Source organism: Equus przewalskii, chromosome 15, assembly GCF_037783145.1.
Source record: "Equus przewalskii isolate Varuska chromosome 15, EquPr2, whole genome shotgun sequence".
NCBI classification, from domain to species: Eukaryota; Metazoa; Chordata; class Mammalia; order Perissodactyla; family Equidae; genus Equus; species Equus przewalskii.
In genome coordinates, this window is record NC_091845.1 from 57,809,199 (window position 1) to 57,829,273 (window position 20,075).

Genomic DNA, 20,075 nt, shown 5'->3' on the forward strand with positions numbered 1-20,075 from the left:
ATTTCCTCTTACTCAGTAGAAAAAAAGTATTTGTCTGGATATCCGCCGTAGGGTGGGAGCTTATTTAAAAGGGAGGAAACTGAGTGTTCTGGGTCAGGAGGCTGTGCTGGTGGGCAGGACAGAAAAATCACCACCTTGGGAAGGAGACGGTAGTGACCTACATGTGTGGTCTGCATACCATTTGGTTGGGCAGGTTGGCCAAAATCATAGGCCCAAGTTCTTACTAGAGTTTTATTGATAAGGCCCAAGAGAAATTAAACCTTACGTTAATATAGCATCTTTTGTTCAGAAGCGTGGAGCATTTTATGTTGCTGCTTTATTTCCATATGACACTTGAATTTAGGGGAAGAGAAGGAAGTAAAATTAGTTATTCATTGTAACTTTTCATTTCAAGGCCCTAAATCATCCATTTTAGTGAACTTAAAGATTTTAAGTCCTTGAAGCCAGTACCTTGGAAATGATGCAAAAATCTCTCCAATTTTTTTTCATTAACCTGCATTTTTATTTTTACAATACATTTAAAAAATTATGTTAACATTTACCTCCGAGGATTAATATGAGGACTGAATCAAATAGCTTTTATGAAACTGCTCAGTGTTCAATAAATACCCAATAAACATTCCTTCCTAATATGTTTAGTACCTGTACCCCAAATATCTTACAAATAAGGTCTTTGTATAATCTATGTCACATCTACCATTTTTGCTGTGGTAAAAAACATACCACAATATCTACCCTCTTAACAAATATTTAAGTGTACAGCACAGTGTTAACTATAAGCACAATGTTGTACAGTAAATCTCTAGAACTTTCCATCTGTTTTTCCTTTCCCGTAAGAACTATAGCTATAGTTTATTTTTGTGAGGTAAGTTGGTGTTATTTCCCTCCACTTTGTTGATAACCTAAGGAACTTAAGTTTGTTTAATATAATTAATCTGTGAGCAAAAAGGGAAGGAATGACCAACAGTTTCCGAGTCCTACCTGAAGTGCATGTGTGTATTTTTCCCTGTAGACTTTTCCCCACCGACTTGTTTGAGATCTTCATCGATATAGGACATTATGTTCGTGATATCAGTGCTTATGAAGAATTGGTATCCAAGTTGAATTTATTAGTGGTAAGTCTTGAGATTTAACTATTTTGGCAGGCTGCTATGTGGTCAGGATGGAATTTATCATAGCGACCCATTTCCTTTTTATTTTTTGGTTAGGAGGATGAACTGAAGCAAATTGCTGAAAATATCGAAAGCGTTAATCAAAATAAAGCTCCTTCGAAATATATAGGCAACTATGCAATTTTGGATCATCTTGGAAGTGGAGCTTTCGGCTGTGTTTACAAGGTGACTTTGTCCCTGGGGAACAATATTTCTATATTTCCGAGCAGGCCAGATGTCCCACTTGCACACCCACATGCAATTGAATTGGAGCTCTCATTAGTGAAAAATACGTATAAAAGTTAGAACAATTGTTTTCATTCCTCAGATAGCTGCACTGATGTTGTCTTATTTTAGCTCTCAGCTCTAGAAATTGGTCACTGACCTTTGAAGACAAAAGCCGTCATTAAACTCTCACAAAAAAATAGTCAAAATGGCTCATCCTAGTGCATGACATGTTCTCTAAATTCACACTAGCGTTTCTATATTTACCCAGAAAATCCTATTGAATAGTGCAAACTGACCCAGGAGATACCAATTTTTTGAGCTGAGCTTCATGTAAATACAGGTAGAATTTTAAAAGTTCTGTGACTTATTTAGATGACTTGGTTTAATCGTGTGACCTTATTAATCTATCTTTCTTCCCTTTTTTACCCCTACCCCATTCTTTCTTTTTGTTTTGATCTTCCTTATTTTAGGTTAGAAAACGTAGTGGTCAAAATCTTTTAGCAATGAAGGAGGTCAATTTACATAACCCAGCATTTGGAAAGGATAAAAAAGATCGGGACAGCAGTGTAAAGAATATTGTTTCTGAATTAACCATAATTAAAGAGCAGGTAAATGTTTTTATTGTTTATGAAGATGTTTTCCTTAAATGTCATCAAAAGAAAGTAGAGTTCTTGTGCTAGTCTTGTGCATTCAGTTTAAGAACTGGTTCTGTTTAAAATAATTGACATTGAGGTGGTGATATGTTAGCCAGCTTTTTGCCTGAGGCTTGACATTGAACCATAGAAACACTTTCTGGAGTTTATGTCAGGGCAAGGGGTGCAGAACAATTGAGTTTATGGCACAGAGCACCTCAAATATGAGAAATCCTCTTGTAAGCGTATCCATTTCCTTCTCATTATTTCGTAGAATATTTGGCTATTTAGTTACATGCATAAAAATATGGCTAAGAGTTCCTTGAGTTTTGTCAAGTGAAATCAAGCTGTTAACATTCCTCAAATTTGGCTTATTAAATCTAAAATGTGAATTTTGAAGTTGGGTTCTTATTTATTGGCATGAGTAGAATATTCTGACATAATGTAACAACTCAATTAACTATCATTATGAAAGTTTGTTTGGGGAGAAAGAATAAACATGTCAGAAGAGAAACGGGATTCTTTTTGTGATCCAAGAACACAGTGGTTCCTTTTTCAGCTCTGCTTATCTGGACGTTCATTACAGAGACTGTTCATTTATAACTCCTGTGGAGAGCTATCAGCTTCCCAGCTCTTTGTTCTCCAGTAGTTAAATTTGCACAGCATCTGTGCTGGGTCATAAAGAACACCATAAATATGATGGCCTTTATTCATCTGCAGATCTTTATTGAAATCTACAGTTCTACTCTATAAATTACAGTAAATATTATCATTAATAGTTTATTTTATTGTTGACTTTTATACCAATAGATTAGATTTTTAAAAGTTAGTGTTTGCTCATGTTTAGGATACTCCAGCCTTCGGCAGAATGCTGTTCCGTTATAGCACAAGCCTGAAACATGGCTTTTGCCCTAAGCTGCTGCAGTTTTTTTATTTGAACTGATATAGTCCTGGTCAGTGAGCTAGGTCTAAAATATGGTTCCGGTTGCTCACCTGGTCTCATACTGTTTAAAATCTGCTGGATCCTTGCTAGTTGATGAGGTAGACCCTTTGTTTTAGCATATTTCCTACGAAAAGAAGGTATGAGGGTGGAGCCATGTAAGAGGCATCTGCTTAGATTTTGAGATAACTCAAAATTGTACAACTGCACTCTCTCTCACCAGAGGATTGAACCAATGGAAAGGATAATAACATTGAGGCCTAAAAGGAGGAGGTAATGGCAGACAGAATCCACAGAAATGGGACTAGAATGGGAGACTGTATTTGTTAAGATTAAGAGTAAGCTACAGTAACAAAGAGACTCCACAATACAGGGACTTAAAGAAGAGATCTCGCAGTACAATGGGCTATTTTACTTTCATGTGATAATCCCAAAGTGAGCCAACCAGGTTAGTAGTGTTCTCTGCACCATGCAGTCATTACGGGATGCCAGTTCTTTCTCTCTTACAGCTTCACTACCTTCTAGGGCACTGTCTTCCCCTGCACAGTTGGAATTGCCATAGGCACATTCATATCCAAGGTGGGAAGGGAAAGAGCATGGGAGTAGGGACACTCCCACTGTTTAGGCTCAGAGCCAGGAGCACGTGTTTCCCCTCGCTCTCCATTGGTGAGAATAAAGTGACAGGCCCTCTCTGGCTGCAAGAGAGGCTGAGAGATGTGATCCCTGCCTGGGAAGCCATGTCCTGCCACAACTCCATTGTAATGGAAGAGTGGAAGAGCAGGTTTTCTGTGGACAGCCAGCTGACTCCCCTTCAAAAAGGCAAGAAGAAAGACTGAAAAGAGATGCAATCCATTTATAGATGTAATGGTGACTATTCTGAGATAAAACATTCCTAGAAACTGAAATTATATATAAACAACTATACGAATTTTAGTATTCTTGTAGAAAATGACTTCAAAAAAAAAAAAAGAATCCATGTTACATCCTAAGATAAACTTATGTCAAACAGAAATTGTACTGAGCACTTTTTGAAACTGAGATACAATTGACATACAACATATTAGTTTCAGATGTATAACATAATGATTCAATATTTGTGTATATTGCAAAATGATCACCACAATAAATCTCATTAGCATCCGTTACCACACATAGTTACAATTTTTTTTATTTCTTCTGATGAGAGCTTTTAAATGGCAAGGAATACTTTATTCAAGACTGCTGCAATAGGGGTCCAACTTGCGATAAGAGAGAGATTGAATTCAACTCTGAACACGACAGGGGTAGCTGGTGATTTATAACCAAAAGGCAGGATGAGAGGGTCAGTGGATGGAAAATTACTAAGAGGAACTTGGTTAGGTATGGAGGTTGGAGGGAGAGAAACTTGATTAGATAACAAGGGTGGGGGGTGATGAAGAACTCATTAGATAACAAGGTAGGGGGATAAGGAACTTGATAGGATATCAGCTGTGAGGAGATTCTTGCTTAACTGGCTTAGTGGGATTCTTGCTAAAACTGGACGGGCCAAGGATGAGGCCTAGTCAAGAAGAAGGCTCAGGGAAGCCTGGGTAAAATTTGGCCAAGGAGGGAGTTTGTATCAACTATTATTATAACTTAAGTTAAATTATAATTTAAATGGAGTTAACAATTCTTAGGTTATTTGAGTTTCAAACTCATCATTTTGGAGAGCTTAGGAAGACACCAATAGTGCAAACAGACACAAGCAGTGTAAGTAAATATTTAAGTGGTGTGGAGAGGTAAAGAGCAACCATCTATGTATTCAACGTAAGTTGCTTCCTTTCAGTTTTCTCCTCTTTGCAGTCACGTGTGGTGTTGGAGGGGAGTGCTAAATGAATTCTCCAGCTCCCTTCTAGTTCTGCAGTTCTCTATTTTAGTTAAATTAGGTGATAAAGCACAATCAATTTCTAATTCTATTTGATACAGCTGTGAGGGGGAGATTGCTATTTTCAGATTAGCTTTGTAAGTTGCAAATAAAAAGAATCCAGAAAAAAATCTCAATTATATGGTATCTTAAAATGCTTAGTTTTACAAATAAATGGAAATACATTGTTGTTTTCAAATATGAAATCCAACTAAATTGTCTGTGAAAGCAGGTTTGTATTTTGAAGTAGTGTGATGTCTCTTATCTGTTTTCTTATAGCTTTATCATCCCAATGTTGTACGCTATTACAAAACATTTCTGGAAAGTAAGTATGAGTTTTCATATTTCTAATGAAGGAAAAGTATCTTTGTTACATATTTTGACATTAGAATGTCAAAAAATAAGCTTAATCAACTATTTCCTTTTCTTTCTTTGCTATTTATGTGACATTGGACGATCTTGTGTATTATTTTTCTTTCTTGATCACTGAAACAGTGATATAAACAATGACCTAAAAATAGTTATAAAATACTTAAACTCTCCTATGAAAGACACTGAATGAAGGAATCCACATAGTTATTATAGCTTATTTTCACACACAAAAAAGCACTTAGTAGGATCAGGAGAGAAGAAAACTAAAGGATAGTGGCTTCTTTAAGAAAATAATGGAAAGTTTTTTTTTTTTTTTTTTTTTTAAATCAGGTGACATTTTGCACCGCTAATATAAATTGGGAATGGGCTACAGGTCTTTGAGATTTCTTTTACTTGAAGTTCAGATAATTGCCACAGGGTGGCGATGGAGCCCTGACTAATTCTGCAGGCAGGCAAGCTCAGCAAGGATGATGGCATACCAAACCAAAATGTTGAGATAAAAGTCAAATTCAGGCACTTGTTTAAAGTAATATAGGACCTTTGACCGAAATAATAGAAGTATTGATAAACTCTAATGATGTACATCACATATGAACTTTCAATATAAATCTCCGTTTGAAGAAAGTCTTAAGAAATACAATGCCACGATGGGGGCTTCCTCGCTGCCTCTTCGTCAGTGTATTTTTTATGCAAACCTTTGTGTACTTGGGCCTGTTAGGATTTTACCCATCTCCCTTCCCTAGGTCACTCAGAGGAACTCAGTGCGGAAACTCTCCAGTGAATCCTGCCGCCTTGGCCATTTGTTCTTGATAGTAATTTCCCGTAATTTAGTGTGTATCCCATCAGAGATCAAGACTGACTTCTGACTGGTATTGCAGTGACACACCTTGTCTTAATTTAAAAACAAAATAAAACACAACCTGACATCTTCCAAAAAGAATTGCAGGTGGCTTAAAAATACATAAAATGTAATAAAATAGATTAGGAAATTGTGATAAAAGGGAATAATAGGCGAGAGGGGAATAAAAATAAAGCTATAGGCAAGATTGTGCATACAACAAATATTTCTTGTGATTATGGAAAATTGGAAACAATATAAATGTCTATCTTTAGCAGAATGATTAAATAAACTATGATCCATCTATATTGTGGAATATTATGCAACTAGCAGCAAGAATGGTGTGGATCTGTGTGTACCGACATGTAAGACTGTCGAACAAAAAAAAAATGTTGTATACATGTATATAAGAACATGTATAGTTTGATTTCACTTTTGTATGTATTGTGTACATACATATTTTATATACATCCAAAACATCACAAAAAATACATATCACATACCCTTCTTAATCGTTTCTTATTGGTTTAGGGAGAGAAAGTAGAATTTACTCTTTGTTTCTTGGCATCCAAAGCAAAGAGATGAACACAGTCAGTTAGGAGATTCCCAGTATCCGTATGATAAAACCAGGAGAAGTCCAGCTTTCTCTGCTCTTGAGGGACATCACAGAACTTTCTGTCATGGGTGGTGTCTTCGACTATGTCATTGCAAGACCATGGCATGATTCCATTGTAAAATTCTATAAGGTAAATCTATGAGCCTACAGAACAATGCAGTTTAAAATGCAATTTTCTTAATATCTGACTTGAGTTAAAGGGTAAATTTTAGACTATTGAGAGCAAAGCTGGGTTTACATGTTCTTGAGGGAATCCGCCATGACTTGAGATCATTCACTTGTCCTCTTTGCCCCTGCCAACCATTCCACATTCTGGCATACACAGAGAATGATAATATTTGCTAGTATAAATTTATGCTAATACGTAGCCTGTAACCAGAAGAGATGGTTGCTCTAGTTGTCCCAAGGCTCCCTCGCCTCTACCCGCTCTGGGGCTGAGTGAATCCATTTCTTAGCACATCGCTAACTCTTCGGTGCTGTGCCCTGCACAATCACTGGGAAGCTCGGATTCTAATTTATAAGTTTTTTCAAAATGCCTATATTGAACTTATATTTCTTTTACTTTTTCCTTATTTTTTATGTAGATGATAGGTTGTACATCATTATGGAGCTTATAGAAGGGGCCCCTCTTGGAGAGCATTTCAGTTCTTTAAAGGAAAAACAACATCATTTTACTGAAGAAAGACTATGGAAAATATTTATACAGGTACACTTTTATTTTTATTAAATTTTTCTGTAAAATAGTGAAGTTCCAAGCTGATTCCTAAGAGACGTGTGTAGTAGTCGTCAGAGGTAATATGTGTATTGGGGGAAATAAAATTTGTTTTTTTATTTGCTGTTTCAGCTGTGTTTAGCTCTTCGGTACTTACACAAGGAGAAGAGGATTGTCCATAGAGATCTGACGCCAAACAATATTATGTTAGGGGACAAGGACAAAGTAACAGTTAGTAAGTACAAAAATCTTAAAATTTTTAACTTAAGAACTTCTGAATATTATTCCAGAGCAGAGCTGTCCGGTAGAACTTTCTGCACTGATGGAAACGTTCTATATCTGCACTGGCCAGTATAGTAGTCACTAGCCACATGTAGCTACTGGGTACTTGAAATGTGGCTGGTGTGACTACTTATATACATGTAGATATTTCAATTTATAAGTTAGTAAGGATTATTATGAATTGTGTGTTCGAATTTCATAGCAAATAGTATATATATATACACACATTTATTATTAAATACTGTTAAACAGATTTCTTCTGTTGGGGTATATGGTACCATATACCAACACAGAAGAAATCTGTTTAATCCTTCTTACATGGCTATTTAGACCATATTTTCTTACTAATAGCCAACCCCACATTTTATTTTCTTACTTAGGTTAGCTGCAATCATTTCCTTTGGTTACATTTAAATACATTGAGGTTAGTCTTTTATTGTATCCTGATTATTTCTTTCTAAACTTATTTTAATTAATTTTTATATTTACTTTCTGTAATCAATTTCTTACCACACATCAAAATAATTGACAAAATAAAATAGTGCTAAAAAGCTTATATGTTATTCTTTATAATTTATCAATTGTAACCCCCAGTTCTGTTTCCCTAAAACCACACTTTAAATTCTTTTTAGCTTCTCCTTCTGGTATTTGATTTTATGTTGTGATAGTTAAGAATTTAGTTTTCTTATTTCCTCTTCTTCCCCACTACCATCATATCAATACAGTTATAGCACAAGTTTGGATTAAATCAATATTTAATGTTTACATTATTACTACTGTGTAATTATTCTTCAACATTGATTACCTTTCTTTTCTCATAGAACTTTTTTTTTTCTTGGAGTTAATAGTTGCCTTCTTTTTTGTTGATTTTCCTAGTTTCCTGTGTACGTATTATTTCTTCTTCCCAAATCCTCCAAAGGATTATAAAAGCCCTCTTTTTTTGTGTGTGTGAGGAAGGTTGGCCGTGAGCTAACATCTGCTGCCAATCCTCCTCTTTTTGCTGAGGAAGACTGGCCCTGAGCTAACATCCGTGCCCAACCTCCTCTACTTTACATGTGGGATACCTGCCACAGCATGGCTTGATGAGCAGTGCTAGGTCCATGCCCAGGATCTGAACCTGTGAATCCCGGGCCGCTGAATTGGGGTGTGCGAACTTAACCACTACACTACCTATAAAAGCCCTATTTGTACTATTTCCACATGGTCAAACATGACAATTATTCTCAATTTTGTTTCCCTGGGCACCCAATCCTGTAACTGCTTGCTGTAATGTAGACCAGATTTGACGGCCATAGTCCTGGAACTTTGATTTCTTCCTTTTCTGATTGCAGTCTCTGTTTCTCATATCCTGTGTCTTTCTCTTTCTTTTTTTAACCCCCCTTTTTTACTGAAGTATATCTTCTAGTACTTCCCTAAGAAAGAGTGCTTTGGAGATTATAATTTTTAGATGCTTGCATGTCACAAAATATTTTTATGAGGCCCTCTTAGTTGCTTGGTAGTTTGGCTGGGAGTAGTACTCTCAAATGAAAGTCATTATTTTTTCAAATTTTGAAGGCATTACTTCGGTCTTCTGGTATATATTTTTGCTGTTAGAAAATCCACTGCTATTCTGATTGCTTGGTAGGTGAGCTGTTTTATCTCTCTGGAGACGTTTAGGATGTTCTCTTATTGCCTGCTTTGGGTGGGTATCTTTTCACCCGATGTGTCTGGAACTAGGTGTGCTCTGAAATCTGAAGCCGGAAACATCAGTTCTGGGAAACTTTCCTGCATTATTTCTTCACTAGTTTTCTCCCCTCTGCTTTCTCTGTTTTCTCTTCTAGAATTTCTATTAGTCTTAGATGTTTTATATACTAAATAATCTCCTAATTTTAAAAAATACTTCTTAGTTTTCAGCTCTTTGTCCCTTTGTTCAGCTTTAGAGTTATTTCTGCAACTTTATTTTCTAGTCCTTCTAGTGAATATTTGATTTTGATTGCAGTACTTTTTTTTTTTAAAGATTTTATTTTTTTCCTTTTTCTCCCCAAAGCCCCCTGGTACATAGTTATATATTCTTCATTGTGGGTCCCTCTAGTTGTGGCATGCAGGACACTGCCTCAGCGTGGCTTGATGAGCAGTGCCATGTCTGCGCCCAGGATTCGAACCGACGAAACGCTGGGCCGCCTGCAGCGGAGCGCGCGAGCTCAACCACTTGGCCACGGGGCCAGCCCCTGATTGTAGAACTTTTAATTCCCCCAAACTTTATCTTGTTCTTTATTCCATTTTCATGGAATTCTGCATTTATTCTCTCTCAGGATAATATAGACTTTTCTTTCTTCAGCACTTTGCATTGTTTCATTGTTTCCATATCTTGTAGGCCTACCTTTTGTTTTGTTTTGTTTTTCTGTTTACTTTGATCTCTATTTCCTGTTGGAGACTTTCCTCAAATGTCTGTTGATCCTAGGCTGGCCCTCCATACTTATGAGAAGGACACTAAAAAGTCTGTTGGAAGCTCTGTGGTTCCAGTTAAGCCTGTCATCTGGTGGACTTCAGAGCACAGCGGAACTTTCCCTTTGGAAACTCCCAAAGTTATTACTTAAACTTTCCCCAGAAAGTGCCCCTCCAGTGTCTTGCCTGAGGCAACGTTTATCTGTCTGCTGTCATTCTGGGAGTAGCATGGATGAAGGGGACAAAGGGCACCACATTCATTTTCACCTAATTCCCATGAGTTCAGTCCCATTTGGCTTGGTTTTTTTCTGGTTCAGTGTCTTTGGAAAATCATCTCTGTTTTTCTACTAGTGGCAGAAGGAACTCAGTTACTGCTCGTGCTCCGTGTCAGTATGGGAAGGGCCTAGGACTTGATCTCAATTCTGTGTTTTGAGCTCTTTACTTGGCTTCTCACTTGGGCTGCACCCTGGGCTCTGCAGGATGAATGGGCTCCCTTTTGGCCTTCCTATTCTCAGACATGTGGGTTGGGCCCTTGGCTTTGTACCATTCTGTGTCTACTTTCCATTTTTCAAAAATTCATTGGAATATCTCATCCTCTGTTGTCACCAAACCCATTCTCATTGTCCCTGTGGGTTAGTAACTTTTCAAAGATAATTCCTTTCCCTTCATTTAGCAAAGTTTTGAAAGCTAGAGGAGATAAAAATATATGGTCAGTTCACCTTTTAATCCAAAATGACCAGGCTGGTTACATTAGGTCTACACGCTAGACTTAAGAAAATATCAAACGAAAATATCAAACTGTCGTGTTTGCTCTGTAACTTTAGTAAAAGTATATTTTTTTGCTTGCATTCAAATTATAAAGAACTCCCCGGAAAAAGTTACTTTGTTTTACAAGAATAAGCAAACTTTAATTTTTTTCTCTGTTCTGCCCCTCATTGTCATTCTGCCCAACCTTCTTCCTATTAATCTTTCTTAGACTTATCCTTAGGAACTAATAATTTTAAAAATTATTTTCAACTTTCAGGACTTTTTGGCTTTAAGTGAGGAAGTGTTGTTTTAGTTTCAAATAAAGAAGCAGTGCTAAATCTCAGAACAGAATCTTATTTTAGTCCAGTTTCTCTCCACTAAATCAATTGTGTGGACGGGCCGTTGATGTGCTACCATTATTTTCAATGAAAATAAAGTGGTTTTATGACTAAAAAGATAATCCACAGAGATTTGATATTACTCTTGATTTTTAAAATATAATAGTGATGCAATATGTTTTCCAGTGTCTTTCACTATTGATATAAATTTAGACATTAGACACTCTTATTTTTAATAGAGGTTGTGGTTAAACTAAATCTTATGGCATTAATTTGAAACCAAATATATAGGATTCCCATATTTTGGAAGGTTGAAATGTAGCGGCAATTCATAACCCCTATAAAAATATAGCACGGCGTGTATGTGAAAGCATGTCACCACAAAGGGGCAGCCTTGTCAAATTTTATTTTTGTCTTTTCTTGTGCTAGAAGGTTTATTACTCTTGGAAAAGAAGCACAGAATTGCCAAATGATGTTTAAGATGCATGAGATGAAATATATTGAACACGTAACCAGATAAAAAAGCCTTAGGAAAACTAAAAATTCCCTCTTCTCATTTTTCTCTCTGTAGGGGAATTAGATGTTTTAAGATTGAGGTTGGTTTGCAGTTATTTATAGAAGGCGTGCTGGCTGGCGTTTGCCTTCATGAGGCAGCAGAGTAGGGAGTACTAACATATTTAGGTATGCGTGGTTTTACAAATGGTATCTAATTTTAATGTCTAAATATGTTTCCATTTAAAAGACTGTATCTTTTTGTTTGTTTTTGCTGAGGAAGATTCCTCCTAAGCTAACATCTGTGCCAGTCTTTCTCTATTTTGTGTATGGGTCACCGTCACAGCACAGCCACTGCCAGATGGTATAGGTCTGTGCCCAGGAACCGAACCCAGGCCACTGAAGCCGAACTTAACCACAAGGCCACAGGGCCAGCCCCTAAAAGACCGTATCTTTTAATAACTTGTGCCAGGAAATATGTCCAAATCTTGCCCCTGCATTTGTTTGCAGGCTTGGAGGCCACACAAAGAAACAGACCCCAACTCAGTGGCACACTGAGCAAAACACAGTCAAAGTTAGCTCTATATATGCCACCTGCCAAGTAAGATCCACATGGGGCCATCTCCCTACAGAATGACTCTGAAGGAGGAAATCTGCTGAAAATGAACTTGCCCTTGAACCCACCATTTCACATTTCTTGGCTTTTTCAAATATTCACATTTTAATGTAAATCCTACCTGCCTCCTTTTATCTCCTGCTCCCAAATAAAAAAGAAAGAAAAAGGAAAAAACAAAACTCATCTGACTATATATAATAGATTTCAGATGGCCTTTAGTGCATGACTCAAGAGGCCACATGTTCATCCTGCAACCAAGCAGGCTGTGCATATTTCTAGATGTTTCTCAAATGACATTTGGCTGTTGCTCTTGATAATAGCAATGAGGACATACTTCATTCAATGGAACATTTATCAAAAGCTTGAATGCTCATCAAATGCCATCATATGCCAGGCAGATGGGGATGGACATAAGACAAAAGCCCTGGTCTCTGTCCCCTGACCTCATGGTCTTATGGTGAAGACTGTCCTCAGTTCTTCTCTCAGCAATTATTTCCTCAGCTGCCACATCCTGCAGTGAACAAGATGAGTATGACAGACGTGGCCACATCTTCACGGGGCTTATAGTTGTATTACGGGGTGATAAAGGCTAGAATGTTGTCAACGCTATTGTATTAGTCAGGGTAGGCCATGTTATGCTGCAGTAACAAGTAACCTGGAACTCTCAGCAGCTTGAAACTGTGGCAAATGTTCCTAAGGACAAATCCAGCTGTGGCCTGTTTTTGTATGTCTTGTGAGCTTAAAATGGTTATTATATTATATATATATTTTTTCTATTCAACTCGTTGCAAAATTTTATTTATTTATTTATTTTATTGCAGTAACATTGGTTTATAACATATAAATTTCAGGTGTACATGGTAATATGTTTTGAATTCTGTGTAGGTTACATCATCTTCACCCAAAGACTAATTACAATCCATCACCAAACACATGTGCCTAATAACCTCTTTCACCCTCCTCCCTCCCCGCTTCTCCTCTGGTAACCACTAATCCAATCTCTGTTGCTATGTGTTTGTTTGTCATTGTTTTTATCTTCTACTTATAAGTGAGATCATATGGTATTTGGCTTTCTCCCTCTGACTTATTTCTCTTAGCATAATGCCCTCAACGTCCATCCATGTTGTCACAAATGGCTGGATTTCATCATTTCTTATGGCTGAGTAGTATTCCACTGTGTATATATACCACATCTTCTTTATCCATTCGTCCCTTGATGGGCACCTAGGTTGCTTCCAAGTCTTGGCTATTGTGACTAATGCTGTAATGAATATAGCAGGGCATGCATCTTTATGCATTCATGTTTTCATATTCGTTGGATAAATACCCAGCAGTGGAATAGCTGGATCATATGGTAGATCTATTCTTAATTTTCTGAGGAAACTCCATACTGTTTTCCATAGTGGCTGCACCAGTTTGCACTCCCACCAGCAGTGTATGAGGGTGCCCTTCTCTCCATCTGCTCTCCAATACTTGTTGTTTCCTGTCTTGTTAATTATAGCCATTCTGACCAGAGTGAGGTGGTATCTCAGTGTAGTTTTGATTTGCATTTCCCTGATAGCTAATGATGTTGAACATCATTTCTTGTGCCTGTTGACCATCTATGTATTTTCTTTGAAGAAATCTCTGTTCAGATCTTTTGCCCATTTTTAAATTTGGTTGTTGGTTTTTTTGTTGTTAAGATGTATGAGTTCATTGTATTTTTTGGATATCAACCCCTTATCTGATATATGGTTTGCAAATATCTTCTCTCAATTGTTGGATTGTCTTTTTGTCTTGTAGATGGTTTCCTTTGCTGTGCAGAAACTTTTTAGTTTGATGTAGTCCCATTTGTTTATTTTTTCTATTGTTTCCCTTGCTCAGTCGGACATTTTATTTGAAAAAATGCTTCTTAAGACCATACTGCTTCTGTTTTCTTCTAGAAGTTTCAGTGTTTCAGATCTTACATTCAAGTCTTTAATACATTTTGAGTTGATTTTTGTGCATGATGTAGATAATTGTCTACTTTCATTCTTTTGCATGTGGCTGTCCAGTTTTCCCGAAACCATATATTGAAGAACCTCTCATTTCTCCATTTATGTTCTTGGCTCCCTTGTTGAAAATTAGTTGTCTATTTATGTGTGGGATTATTTCTGGGCTCTTGCTTCTGTTCCATTGATCTGTATGTCTGTTTTTGTGCCAGTACCATGCTATTTTGGTTACTGTCGCTTTGTAGTATACTTTGAAATCAGGGAGTGTGATACCTCCAGTTTTGTTCTTTTTCATCAGGATTCCTTTTGCTGTTAGAGGTCTTTTGTTGTTCCATATAAATTTTAGGATTGTTTGTTCTATTTCTGTGAAAAATGTTGTTGGAACTTTGATAGGGATTTCACTGAATCTGTAGACTGCTTTAGGAAGCATGGACATTTTAACTATGCTAATTCTTCCAATCCAAGAGCACGGAATATCTTTCAGTTTCTTTGTGTGTTCTTCAATTCTTTCAACAATGTTGGATCCCTTTTCTTTCTTTTTATTGCCTGGTTGCTCTGGCTAGGACTTCCAATACTGTGTTATATAAGAGTGGTGAAAGTGGGCATCCTTGTCTGGTTCCTGTTCTTAGAGGGATAGCGTTCAGTTTTCTCCATTGAGAATCATATTAGCTATGGATTTGTCATATATGGCCTTTATTATGTTGAGATATTTTCCTTTTCTACCCATTTTATTTATAGTTTTTATCATAAATGGATGCTATATCTTGTCAAATGCTTTCTTTGCGTCTATTAAGATAATCATGTGATTTTTATTGTTCATTTTGTTAATGTGGTGTATCACATTGATTGATTTGTGGATGTTGAACCATCCCTGCATCCCTGGAATAAATCCCACTTGATAACGGTGTATGATCTTTTTAATGTATTGTTCTATTCGATTTGCTAGTATTTTGTTGATGATTTTTGCACTGATGTTCATCAATGACATTCGCCTGTGATTTTCTTTTTTTGTGTTGTCCTTTTCTGGTTTTGGTATCAGGGTAATGTTGGCTTTGTAGAATGAGTTAGGAAGCTTCCCCTCCTCTTCAATTTTTTGGAAGAGTTTGAGAAGGATAGGTATTCAGTCTTCTTTTAACATTTGGTAGAATTCACCAGGGAAACCTTTTGATCCCAGACTTTTATTTTTTGGGAGGTTTTTATTTTCTGCTTTGATCTCCTTACTGGTGACTGGTCTATTCAAATTCTCTATTTCTTCTTAAATCAGTTTTGGAAGGTTTTATGAGTCTAAGAATTTATTCATTTCTTCTAGATTATCCAATTTGTTGGCCTATAGCTTTTCATAGTATTCTCTTATAATCTTCTGTATTTCTGAGGTGTCCATTGTAATTTCTCCTCTGATTTCTTATTTTATTTATCTGAGTCTTCTCTCTTTTTCTCTTGGTACATCTAGCTAAAGCTTTGTCAATTTTGTTTTTTTCGAAGAACCAGCTCTTGGTTTCATTGATTTTTTTCTATTGTTTATTTAGTCTCTATTTCATTTATTTCTGCTCTGATTTTTATTATTTCCTTCTGCCTGCTGATTTTGGGCTTTGTTTGCTCTTCCTTTTCCAGTTCCTCTAGGTGCACTGTTAGATTGATTATTTGGGATTTTTCTTGTTTGTTGAGGTAGGCCTGAATTGCTATAAACTTCCCTCTGAGAACCACTTTTGCTCTATCCCATAGATTTTTGGCATGTCGTATTTTCATTTTCATTTGTCTCCAGGTATCTTTTGATTTCTCCTTTGTTTTCTTTGTTGACTCAATAGTTGTTCAGTAGCATTTTGTTTAATCTCCACATATTTTGGCTTTTCTGATTTTCTTCATGCTTTTGATTTCTAGTTTCATACCCTTTTTGTCAGAAAAGATGCCTGGTATTATTTCAATCTTCTTAAATTTATTGAGATTTATTTTGTGGCCTAATATGTGATTAGTCCTGATGAATGTTCTATGAGCATTTGAAAAGAATATGTATTCTGAGTTTTTTGGGTGGAATGTTCTATATATATCTACTAAGTCCATCTGGTCTAATGTGTTGTTTAAAGGCGATGTTTCCTTATTGATCTTTGATTTGGATGATCTATCCATTGGTGTAAGTTGAGTGTTAAAGTCCCCTACTATTATTGTGTTACTGTCTATTTCTCCTTTCATTTCTGTTAATAATTGCTTTATATATTTAGGTGCTCCTATGTTGGATGCATAGATATTTACAGGTGTTATATCCTTTTATTGGGTTGTTCCCTTATCATTATGTAGTACCTTTCTTTGTCTCTCCTTACAGTTTTTGTTTTAAAGTCTATTTTGTATGATATAATTATTGCTACCCAAACTTTCTTTTCTTTGCTATTTGCATGGAATATCTTTTTCCATCCTTTTACTTTCAGTTTGTGAGTGTCTTTAGGTCTGAAGTGTGTCTCTTGTATGCAGCATATATATGGGTCTTGTTTTTTTATCCAATCAGCCACCCTATGCCTTTTGATTGGAGCATTTAGTCCATTGACATTTAAAGTAGCTATTGATAAATATGTATTTATTACCATTTTGTTACTTTTTTCTGGGTGTTTTAGTAGTTCTTCTCTGTTCCTTTCTTCTTCTCTTGTTCTTTTCCTTGTGGTTTGATGGCTTTCTTTAGTAACATGTTTGATTTCCTTTCTCTTTCTTGTTTGTGTATTTATTATAGGTTTCCTGTTTGTGATTACCATGAGATTCATATATAATAATCTACGTGTATAGCAGTCTATGTCGAGTTGATAGTCTCTTTAGTTTGACTTCTTTCTAAAAGCTCTACTCTTTTACTCCCCTCCTCCAACATTTTATGTTTTTGAAATCATATCTAACCTCTTATTTTGTATGTGTCTATCATTACCCTCTTATCATTGAAATAGGTAATTTTAGTACTTTTGTCTTGTAACTTTCATATTATCTTCATAGGTGGTTTATCTGCTACCTTTACTCTATTTTTATCTTTACCAGCGAATTTATTGCCTGTTTTCTTTTTCTTTTTTTGGATAATTTTATTATTCCTATTGTGGTCTTCTCTTTTCCACTTAAATAAGTCCCTGTAGCATTTTGTGTAAGGCTGGTTTCTTGGTGATAAACTCCTTTAGTTTTTGCTTGTCTGGGAAACTCTTTATCTCTCCTTCCACTCTGAATGATATCCTTGCTGGATAGAGTATTCTTGGCTGTAGGGTTTTTCCTTTCAGTACTTTAGATATATCATGCCACTCCCTTCCAGCCTGTAAGGTTTCTGCTGAGAAGTTAGCTGATAGCCTTATGGGGTTTCCTTTGTATGTCACTTGTTGCCTTTCTCTTGCTGCTTTTAGGATTCTCTCTTTATCTTTAATTTTGGACATTTTAATAATAATGTGTCTTGGTGTGGGCCTCTTTGGATTTATCTTGTTTGGCACTCTCTGTGTTTCCCGTACTTCAATGTCTGTTTCCTTCCTTAGGTTAGGAAACTTTTCGGCTATTATTTCTTCAAATAGATTCTCTGCCCTTTTGTCCTTCTCTTCTCCTTCTGGGACACATATAATATGGATGTTAGTGTGCTTGATGTTGTCCCAGAGGTTCCTTAGACTGTCCTCTTTCTTTTAATTCTTTTTTCTGTTCAGCTTGGATGATTTCCTCTAGATTTTTGTCCAGCTCACTGATCCATTCTTCTGTATCTTCTACTCTGCTATTGAGTCCTTGTGGTGAATTTTTCATTTCCAGTATTGTATTCTTCATTTCTGATTGGTTCTTTTTTATATTTTCCAATTCTTTGTAGATGTTCTCACTGCGTTCATCTAGTCTTCTCCCAAGATCAGTGAGCATCTGTATGAGTTTTTGTCCTTTTCAGGTAGATTGCTTATTTCTGTTTCATTTAGTTCTTTTTCTGGGATTTTGTCCTATTCCCTTCCTTGGAATGTATTCCTTTGCCTCTTCATTTTGCCTTTTTCTCTGTGCTTATATCTAGGTATTAGGTAAGTCAGCTATGTCTCCTGATCTTGGGAGAAGAGGCCTTATATAGGAGATAGTTTTTGAGGCCCAGCAGTGCGCCTCCTTCTTGTCACCAGTCCAAATGTCCCAAGGAGTGGCCCCTGTGTGGGCTCGTGTGTCCTTCTGTTGTGGCTGAGTTGCTCTTGTTGAAGTTACCCAGGGAGCCTATGCTTTCCCCACCTGTCTGGATGTTTGTCAATCAGGTTTGTGGAGCATAGTTCCACAAACAGCACAGTTGGCTGCAAGGTCTCATAGCACACTCCCTTTGCAGTTTTTCTGTCAGGTGAGTAGGCCCCCAGCATGGCTGGTTGCTAGGCTCAGGGGCTTGCAATTGCACTATTAGGAGAAAAATAAAAAAATACCTGGATAAAATTGAAAATGAAAATACACCATGCCAAAATTTATTCGATACAGCAAAAGTGGTTCTAAGAGGGATGTTTATTGCAATTCAGGCCTACCTCAACAAACCAGAAAAACCTCAAATAAACAATCTAATAGTGCACCTAAAAGAACTAGAAAAAGAAGACAAACAAAGCCCTAAATCAGTAGAAGGATGGATATAACAAAAATCAGAGCAGAAATAAATGAAATAGGGGCTAAAAGAAAAACAGAAAAAAATCAATGAACCTAAGAGATGGTTTTTGAAAAGACAAACAAAACTGATAAACCTGTAGCTAGATTCACCCAGAAAAAGAAAGAAGTCTCAAATAAATAAAATTAGAAATGAAAAAGGAGAAATTACAATGGACACCTCAGAAATACAGAAAATTATAAGAGAATACTATGAGAAGCTATACACCTACAAACTGGATAATCTAGAAGAAACGGATAAGTTCTTAGAATCATACAACCTTCCAAAACTGCATCAAGAAGAAATAGAGAATGTTTTTTAAAGATTGGCCCTGGCCCTAAGCTAACATCTATTGCCAATATTCTTTCTTTTTCTTCTCCCCCAGCCCCCCCAGTACATAGTTGTCTATCCTACTTGTAGGTCCTTCTAGTTCTAGACACAATCTCAGCATGGCTTGATGAGCGGTGCTAGGTCAGTGCCCAGGATCCTAACCAGTGAAATCCTGGGTGCCGAAGCAGAGTGTGCAAACTTAACCACTCAGCCATGGGGCCAACCCAGAAATAGAGAATTTGAATAGACCAATCACCAGTAAGGAGATCAAAACAGTAACCAACAACCTCACAAAAAATAAAAGCTCAGGACCAGATGGCTTCTCTGGTGATTTCTACCAAATGTTCAAAGAAGGCTTAATACCTATCCTTCTCAAACTCTTCCAAAAAATTGAAGAGGAGGGGAAGCTTCCTAACTCATTTTACGAGGCCAACATTACCCTGACACCAAAACCAGATAAGGACAACACAAAAAAAGAAAATTGCAGGCCATTGTTACTGATGAACATCGATGCAAAACTCCTCAACAAAATTTTAGCAAATTGAATAAAACAATACATTAAAAAGATCATACACCATGATCAAGTGGGATTTATTCCGGGGATGTGGTATGGTTCAACATCTGTAAATCAATCATGATACACCACAGTAACAAAACGAAGAATAAAAACCACATGATCATCTCAGTAGATGCAGAGAAAGCGTTTGACAAGATATAGCATCCATTATAATAAAAACTCTAAATAAAATGGGTATAGAAGGAAAATACCTCAACAGAATAAGGGCCGTATATGACAAACCCATGGCTAATATACTCAATGGAGAAAAACTGAGAGCTGTCCCTTTAAGAACAGGAACCAGACAAGAATGCTCATTTTCGCCACTCTTATTTAGCATAGTATTGGAAGTCCTAGCCAGAAC

At 36.6% G+C, this 20,075-nt stretch overlaps 1 protein-coding gene across 17 annotated transcripts in view; it reads left to right on the plus strand.

The window, feature by feature from the left end:
• The window catches only part of NEK10 (NIMA related kinase 10), a 217,163-nt gene that overhangs the window by 66,279 nt on the left and 130,809 nt on the right, over positions 1–20,075 (plus strand). For all 17 annotated transcript variants that reach the window (XM_070577417.1, XM_070577420.1, XM_070577424.1 and 14 more), the window contains 6 exons: positions 1,013–1,115; positions 1,209–1,337; positions 1,850–1,987; positions 5,113–5,158; positions 7,244–7,365; positions 7,504–7,606. In XM_070577417.1, coding sequence (XP_070433518.1) covers positions 1,013–1,115; positions 1,209–1,337; positions 1,850–1,987; positions 5,113–5,158; positions 7,244–7,365; positions 7,504–7,606 — 641 coding nt within the window. The remainder of the gene's footprint in view (positions 1–1,012; positions 1,116–1,208; positions 1,338–1,849; positions 1,988–5,112; positions 5,159–7,243; positions 7,366–7,503; positions 7,607–20,075) is intronic.